General features: G+C 38.8%; 1 protein-coding gene across 1 annotated transcript; it reads left to right on the forward strand.

Moving 5' to 3' along the window:
* Positions 1–6,157: 6,157 nt before the first annotated feature.
* On the forward strand, positions 6,158–7,691 carry LOC147847258 (metal tolerance protein C2-like). The gene is made up of 3 exons (XM_087339387.1): positions 6,158–6,930; positions 7,005–7,091; positions 7,201–7,691. The coding sequence occupies exons 1-3, from the start codon at positions 6,841–6,843 to the stop codon at positions 7,303–7,305; spliced, it is 282 nt and encodes a 93-aa protein (XP_087195513.1). The 5' UTR covers positions 6,158–6,840; the 3' UTR covers positions 7,306–7,691.
* The last annotated feature ends 585 nt before the right edge of the window (positions 7,692–8,276 follow it).

Here is an 8,276-nt window from a genome sequence, read left to right on the forward strand (position 1 = left end):
AACCACTATCGATTGTAGAGGACCACTGTTGATGGATGGCCCCTCCCAAGGGGGTTCGAATGTGAGGAGAGAGGGAGAGAGACACACAGAATGAGAGGGAAAATCAAGACAGACACAAGTTGAGGGGTAACTTCAATATATTTCTCCTTCTTTTCATGCCCCATGGGTGGGGGTTTATATAGTACAAGATCAAGACAATACAAAAAGCCAAATGGGGGGTAGTTACACCTACTTACCCCAGTCTCTCACATTTGCACACATGCACACAAAACGCCAAATTGCATGTGTACACACTCTTCCTCACACTCACACATTAACAACATGTTACACATTACACCTTAACCCTCCCGTACACCTATACGGGTAACAACCACTTTATAGACAACTCCACCCCGCCCATTGGCATGCATCACATGATCTACACCATTCATGCACATCCTTGTATATAGTAGGCAAAATAAAACCAATTAGAAAAACCTTTCTTATTATGATATCATGGGCCAAATGTCCACGACAAGCCTTGGCATCTTTCGTAGAATCTCCATAATCTCATCTTTAGTTGGTACCCTTTATAGAACTTCATCTTTGCGTTTATAGTATAAATCTTCTCCAACCAACAGATATTGGGATGCATTTGCCACCAACTGCTTTCTATGCAAGGCTGTGAGTTGAATTGGAATTTCTCCTCCACTAAGAAAGCTTTGTATCCCTTTCAGGGACTCAACATCCTTACATGTTTCTAATACACAAACTACATTCTCCTTTATTGTTTTCATTTGTGATTGCGGTAATGCATTTGGGTCTTTGTTGTTTAACCTTCCATGTGTAACTTAGGAAACCTACTACTCTTTCAGAAAACCTAGGAGGCCCATCACTTCTATATTGAAATTTCTAAGATCATCACTCTGACACTTCCAACTACCAAAAACTTGTTTAATTACCAGTAGAGAGTCTCCTTTGATTATAAGTCTTGTTATCTTTAAGGATTTACAAAGACAAAGATCAAAATGTAATGTAGCATATGCAGTGCTTCATGTTTAACTGTTTTTCCAATTGAGTCTTTTATGACAAATCCTCCCGCAACTATGGTTGTTGATTTATGACATGCTCCATCAAAGAACAAGGTGAATGCGTTGTCCAAATCTGATTCTGGTAGCACATTCCTTAGCTTTGCTAAGTCTTCCTCATGAATTTTTCTCTATATGTAAGGAGATCAGCTAATCCTGCATGTATAGTCAATGTAATCAAACTGTACCAATAATAGGGTCCACTTAGCAATCCTTGCTGGCATGCTCACATGTTGAAGTACACATGGGAGCAATGACATGCCGGTGATTATCACAAAGCAATGGGGAAGTTGTTGGGGGTAAAGGTCCTAAATGACCCCCCTATAGTGTGTACATGTGTATAGGCCTATTTATAAAGGCTAAAAGTCACTTATCTCTTTTTCGTTATTTTTGGGCCAAGTTCATTGTGAACTTAGCCAAAACCCTAAATGGGTCATATAAAACATAAGTTAATAACTTTTGGATCTCACTTCAAAGGTGAACTCCTCCAACTACTACTCTCTCTCTATCTTTTCTACCATAGCTCCACCATTGCATCTAAAGAGTCTGCGCAAGTGCTGTACAGCAAAGAATAGGTGTTCAAACCTCTTTATTGAGCTATGGTGCAATCCTCCTTAGATATAAAACATAAGTTAATAACTTTTGGATCTCACTTCAAAGGTGAGCTCCTCCAACTACTGCTCTCTCTCTATCTTTTCTACCATAGCTTCACTGTTGCATCTAAAGAGTTTGCACAGGTGCTGTACAACAAAGAACAGGTGTTCAGACCTCTTTATTGTGTAGCTATGGCATCATCCTCCTTAGATGTGAAGAATCTTTTTGAGATTCGACGATTTGAGGGAACAGGTTTCAACTTCTGGAAGGAAAGAATGCAAGGAATTCTTTTTTTGAAGGATTGTGACAGGGTATTGGAGGCAGAAAAACCATAGAACATGTCCGAAGATGCATGGCAGATTTTAAACAAAAAGGTTGTCATATATATTAAGAGGGCTGTTTCTGATGAGATTTTAGTACATCTCAAAGGGTTGGTATTTGCTCCTGAAATATGGGCAAAGCTGAAGGCTACCTATGAAAACAATACGCCAGTTAATCAAGTACACCCATAGAATGAACCATATGTATCATACGTGTGTTTGCATTCGAGAATGATTCAATCAAACGTGTATGGTAAATCACCTCGTAATTGGATTGGATTGACAAGTTGGATTGGATTGACTATGATCTGTATTATATATTGATTCACTCTCAATCCCAATAAGTAGACTCTAATCCATTGTGAACCACCAACATAAGTATGGTTGCAATATTTGGGATGCTTCTTAAGAATCAAGACATCTCTATCCTCCTCACTTTAGAACATTACAAAAAAATGAGTGTGAACTATAGAGATTGAATCAAAATATGTCATTATAAATTATACTCAAATGTTCAAAAACTCATAAAACGTATATTTGAGAATATGAAGAAAACATGACATAGGCAGTAGTAGCATAACAACTTAGGGGCTCCATACTCAATGAAGAGATCAAGAGAAGCAAGTGGGGAAGGTGGCAGTGCAGCCAACATGGTTAGAGGTAGGATAGATAAGAGAAGTAACTATGCACACAAGAACAAAAGTAAAAGCAAGGAAAGGGGAAATAACAGCAAAGTTAAAAGCAATGATGTAACATGCTATCAGTGTGGCAGGAAAGGCCACAAGAAACTTGATTGCTGCTATTGCAAAGCAAAACTTGAAAGAAAAAAGAATTTTGGAGATAAGAAAAAGGACAAGACTAATGCACATGACGGCAAAAAGGATGAAGAGAAGGCCAATTTGGCCTCTAATGTAGGCATAGTGGAGCTGTCAGATGTTGAGGACATTTTATGTGCTACTTTTTCAGCTGATGATACTTATGCATATGATGCCTCTTTAAATATTCATTCACATGACGTGTGCATCACTAGGAATGATCTTATTGATGCTTTGCGGACTGTCAATGTTGCATTGGCCCAAACATGGATAGTTGACTCTGGTGCTTCATTTTATGTGTCTCCTATCAAGGAGTGTTTTACTACTTTTATTGCAGGCGACCATGGCCATGTATACCTTGGAAACAATCATGCATGTTCCATTGAGGGTATTGGCACTGTGCATTTTTCTACAAATGGCACTAATGAGCTGGTTTTGCATAATGTGCGTTATGTACCAGGGATCAAGAAGAGCTTGCTTTTTGTGGGTCAAATGGATATGCATGGTTATAGCATTCTCTTTGATAGAGGATCATGGAAAATGACAAAAGGTTCAAGGCACAAAGAAGGGAACTCTTTATTGCTTACATGGAAATGCTATATCGGGCAAATTTATTGCTTTGGCTGAAGTTCACTCCCATATGGAGTTGTGGCATAAGAGACTTGGCCATATTAGCCGAAAGGGTCTCACTAGGCTTTGTAATCTAAAGAAGCTTGATGCTAAAGGCACAAAGCTTGATTTTTGTAATGAATGCCAATATGGTAAGCAAGTGAAGCGTTCCTTTTACTCTGGTGTGTCTTGTAAGTCTTGTGTACTTGATCTTGTTCATTCTGATGTGTGTAGCATGCCCACCAATCTATGTGGGGTGCAATGTATTTTATCTCATTTGTTGATGATTTTTCTAGAAAAATTTGGGTTCAATTGCTTAAATCTAAGGATGAAGTCTTAGCTGCATTTAAGCGTTTTCATGGATTTGTGACCACCCAAATAGGCAGAAAACTGAAATGTTTGCGTACGGACAATGGTGCTGAGTATGCAAGTGCTGAATTCAAGAATTTTTGTGAAATTTTGGGTATTAAGAGGGAGCTTACTGTGCCATACAACCCCTCTTCTAGTGGTGTGGCTGAATGATATAACAGGACACTTTGTGAGAGAGTGAGATGCATGCTGTCCACCACTAATCTCCCTCATGGATTTTGGGGAGAGGCACTCAAAACTGCAGTACATGTATGCAATAGATCCCCTCACACATCCTTGAAGAGGTTTGGTCTGGCAAACTTGCTTCATTTGATCACTTACATGTCTTTGGCTGCGAGGCTTTTGTACATATAAGGCTTGAGCTGAGAAACAAACTTGATGCCAAGTCCATTAAAGGCCTCTTCATGGGATATGGTGAAGAAGGCGAAATGGGCTACAGGATTTGGATACCCCAGCTCAAGAAGGTTATATGCAGCCAGGATGTTGTTTTCAATGAGGCAAGGCTGCTTCCAAACAATTGTGCCTCAAAAGATGACCATACAAGGGTTAGATTTCAGCATGACCAGCCACCTGTTAGACCCAATTTTGACCATCAGGATGCACCACAAAGGACTGAAAAGATTGATGATCCCGTGGTTTTGGAGCCAGAAGATGGACAGCAAGATGAGGATCCTGAGGGGAATATGCAGCCAAGTAATAATGCTGAAAATGGTGCAGAAAATAATGGACAGCAGCCTAATGATGATATAGACGTACCGCCTAATGCTGACCCATTGCCTGACAATGTGGATCATTGGGTGAGACGTTCTACTTGTATTAGACGAAATGTGAGTAGATTTGACCCCTTGTTGCACTACATAAAGTTGACTGGTGAGGGAGAACCTCCTACATATAAAGAGGCAAAGGCATGTGAGCACAACAATAAGTGGGAGCTTGCTATGCAGGAAGAGATTAAGGCTTTGCATTCAAATAACACTTGGGACTTGGTTAAACTGCCCAAAGGAAGGAAAGCTATTCCTAACAAATGGGTATATAAAATCAAGACTGTTGATGACAAACCCAAGTATAAAGAAGGCTGGTTGCAAAAGGATATGCTCAAACTAAAGGCATAGATTTCCAGGAAGTGTTTTCTCCTGTGGTAAAAATGACCACTTTGCGAGTGCTATTTGCTATAGTGGCTGCACTTGATTTGGAATTAGACCAAATGGATGTACATACAGCTTTTTTGAATGGTGACATTGATGAAGAGCATTACATGAAGCAGCCCGAGGGCTTTGTTATTCTTGGAAAGGAACATTTGGTATATAAGCTCAATAGAAGCTTGTATGGGCTGAAACAAGCTTCTAGACAATGGTACAAAAAGTTTGATGCTTTTATGCTCAAACATGGGTACAAAAGAAGCCATGCTGATCACTGTTTGTATACTAAAATAGATGAAAATGGCAGCCCAATCATTCTTGTACTATATGTAGATGATATTCTCATTGCTGCCAAAAAAAGGAGCATTGTTGATGTCCTTAAAAAGCAGCTGAAATCTGCATTTTCAATGAAAGACCTTGGGGGATCTGAACATGTACTTGGAGTAAGAATTAGGAGACAAAGGGAGCAGCACACATTATATTTATCTCATGAAAAATACATTGACAAGGTGCTGGACAGATTTTGTATGGCTGACGCAAAGTCTCTTGGAGTGCTGTTACAACCATATGATAGAATCTCTAAGGAAGATTGTCCTAAGACACGAGAACCAATAAATTACATGCAAGGTGTACCTTATGCTTTAGCTTGTGGTTCGCTTATGTATGCTATGGTTGCTACTAGACCTGATATTGCCTATGGTTTCAACATTAAGAATTCTTTCTCAACATCAGATTTGACTTTGGTAATAAAGTAGATAGGATGCATAAGCCTACTTTCAGAACCTTGTTGCATGAGAATGGCAACTATAGCATGAGATCCAAAGCTGAGAGAGAAAGAAAGTAGATTTCCTTTTGGGTGGCATAAGAATAGTGGCATTTAGAGAAAAATCAGTTGTAATTGTCCACATAAAGTTGTTGGATTTTGCCATGCCAAGAAGAAGGAAACATGCGACAAGGCAAAAATCTGTGGTGTAATCTTTGGATCTTGCTCATTGCTGTTCTGACCCTACGGGTATGTTGGAAGCATGCTTTAACTCATGGTTAAAGCCATCAAAATTCTCCAGAAATGGTGGTTTTTTCTCTAACAGTGGTGCAAACCATGCCACTGCTGTTCTTGTTAACACTGTTCGCAGCATGATGGGCAATAATGACAATTAACATGGAATATGGGTAATATAATTGTATGCGCATCCTTTAGATGCACATGGAATGACCATGCTTGTGAATAAGGAGGAAGTTGAGAGGTGATATATGCTACTCATATTTATGTGACTCAACCGCATTAACTCACTGAAGTAAACTCCTATGATTCACTGAAATAAATTTTAATGGGTCACTGAAACCCATTTTGATGAGCCACACAAAAGATGACTCTCTCGGACAGGGACAGAACCCATCGTTTGTATAAGCTGGGCCAAAAAAACTGAACAAAGCTGATCAAATGCTTGCTCTAAACCAAGCTGAATTATAATGATCTCTTAATTTGTATTTTATGCATAATCTGTCCTCATTTGTATTTTGTGCATAATCTGTTCCAATTTATTTGTATTGTGTATAATCTCCAAAACGGAGGTAATGGAGGTACCTTAGGAATCAATTTAGTAATACCCACTTTCCAAGAATTATGCATATGTCCAGTTCAGATTTCTTGACACAGTGGTCAATAGTGATGGCAACAAATCTGCATGATTTATGAAGAATTCATTAATGGGATCATCCTACCATGGCTTATGCCAAGAACCTGAAGGAAATCTGAACCCACTAGTCTCATCCTCTCCTTTTCTTACTGCCTCGTTTGCCTGGCTTGTCTCTCAATTTATTTGTATAATCCAGATTATACCCTCACAAAGGCATTTATTACTGCAGGGTTAGCAATGCAGAGACATTGTGCTTAGGTTTAGTTGCTGTTGCTGTATTTCTTGTGGTGATGCCACTCTTTAAAGCCACTGCAGGAATTCTATTGCAGATGTCTCCGCAAAGCCTATCAACATCAATGCTTCACAAGTGTCAGAGACAAGTAGGATAGATTTTCACAAATTTCTATATTATGCTAATGTGTCCCATCATTCCTGATTTAACTGAATCTCTCAGGTGATATTGCTGGAACGAGTTTTAGATATGCATGCTCGCTTTTGGGAGATGGTTCCCGGATTTGTAGTAGGCACTATCCTCGTACAGGTACTAATGTATAAAATCTTCCTAGCAGGCATCTTGATTCTGCTAGGTAATGATTACCCACTATCATTTACATCTGATGAACTAAATGGGTAATTCTGGTTAAATGTAGGTAAAAGCAGACACAGATGAGCAAAAGGTGCTTCAACATGTGCATAGCGTATATAATGATATTGGGATAAAAGACCTTACTGTCCAACTTGAGATTCAAGTGTAAGATATTATGAGGAAAACATTCTCAATGCGCTTTAGCTGAAAAGGTCTTCAGATGCCAGTTGTCTGGTATATGTTATCATTGATATAAATCAAGGTGATTTATCTTTGAGATGAGTATGGCAACCCCATTGTTATCAGGCCATGTTTTCACTCTGGACATTTGTAGCTGGCTTGGCATCTCAGTTGTATAGTACCTAAAATATTGTATTCCCTCCCAAATTTGCAAATCTGCAAGTAAAATGTGGCGTCTAGCAAACATAATTTGTGAATGAATACTGGTGCTTCATTTCCTCTGTATCTAATAAAAGAACCTGGTAGTTCCATGCCAATTTTCTGAATTGAGAGATGATTTTATGAAATATCGAACATTTGTCACTGCTTTAGATACTTCTATTGCACTTATTATCTTCGTTTTTGGCACTCTTAAATCTTACCAGATACGACGAAGCATGCGTGTCTTTCCATGGGTCTTAAGTAGGGGGATGACGGAGTTTAAAATGGAGATGTTGACCAACAATGAATATGTGGGAACTTTGGCTGAGTATGTAAAGTAACTGTAATCTGATTGATCCACTCAGTGTGTTATTGATTACTTTTACAATAACTGCTCTACCGAATACCTCTAATACTTTACCTGAAGGTGGATGGAAGTTCAAGGAAAAGAGCGTTGGAAAGTAACAATACTTGACAATGACTCTAGAAAGTAATTATACTTAACAATATGACTATTCATTTTTTTGAACGATGATTTTAGTAACCGGGATAGTTTTTTGCAGCAATAGTGAAGTGGAATGTAGGAGATTAATTTGGTTCCGCATGTATATGTTTTTGTTTATGTTTGATCTCATAGAAACTCATTGTTGGTATTTGGAAGTCCTTACGAGTTAGTTTACATGTCATGGATTTGACAAAGATGTCTTGTATGTGTATGGAGACCAAGAGAGTTGAGTTGTACCCAAAAATTGCATGAGC

The sequence above is a fragment of the Azolla caroliniana genome, unplaced genomic scaffold, assembly GCF_043228905.1.
Source record: "Azolla caroliniana isolate FFs.n. ecotype wild unplaced genomic scaffold, voAzoCaro1.0.p SCAF_1291, whole genome shotgun sequence".
Taxonomy (NCBI): domain Eukaryota; kingdom Viridiplantae; phylum Streptophyta; class Polypodiopsida; order Salviniales; family Salviniaceae; genus Azolla; species Azolla caroliniana.

What these genes read in the sequence shown, in the direction of transcription:
- LOC147847258 (XM_087339387.1), top strand. Translation starts at nt 6,841, where the DNA reads ATGCCACTCTTTAAAGCCACTGCAGGAATTCTATTGCAGATGTCTCCG. An exon ending in TTCACAAGTGTCAGAGACAA is followed by an intron (nt 6,931 to 7,004) that starts GTAGGATAGATT and finishes TGAATCTCTCAG; the next exon opens with GTGATATTGCTGGAACGAGT. An exon ending in TAGGCACTATCCTCGTACAG is followed by an intron (nt 7,092 to 7,200) that starts GTACTAATGTAT and finishes GGTTAAATGTAG; the next exon opens with GTAAAAGCAGACACAGATGA.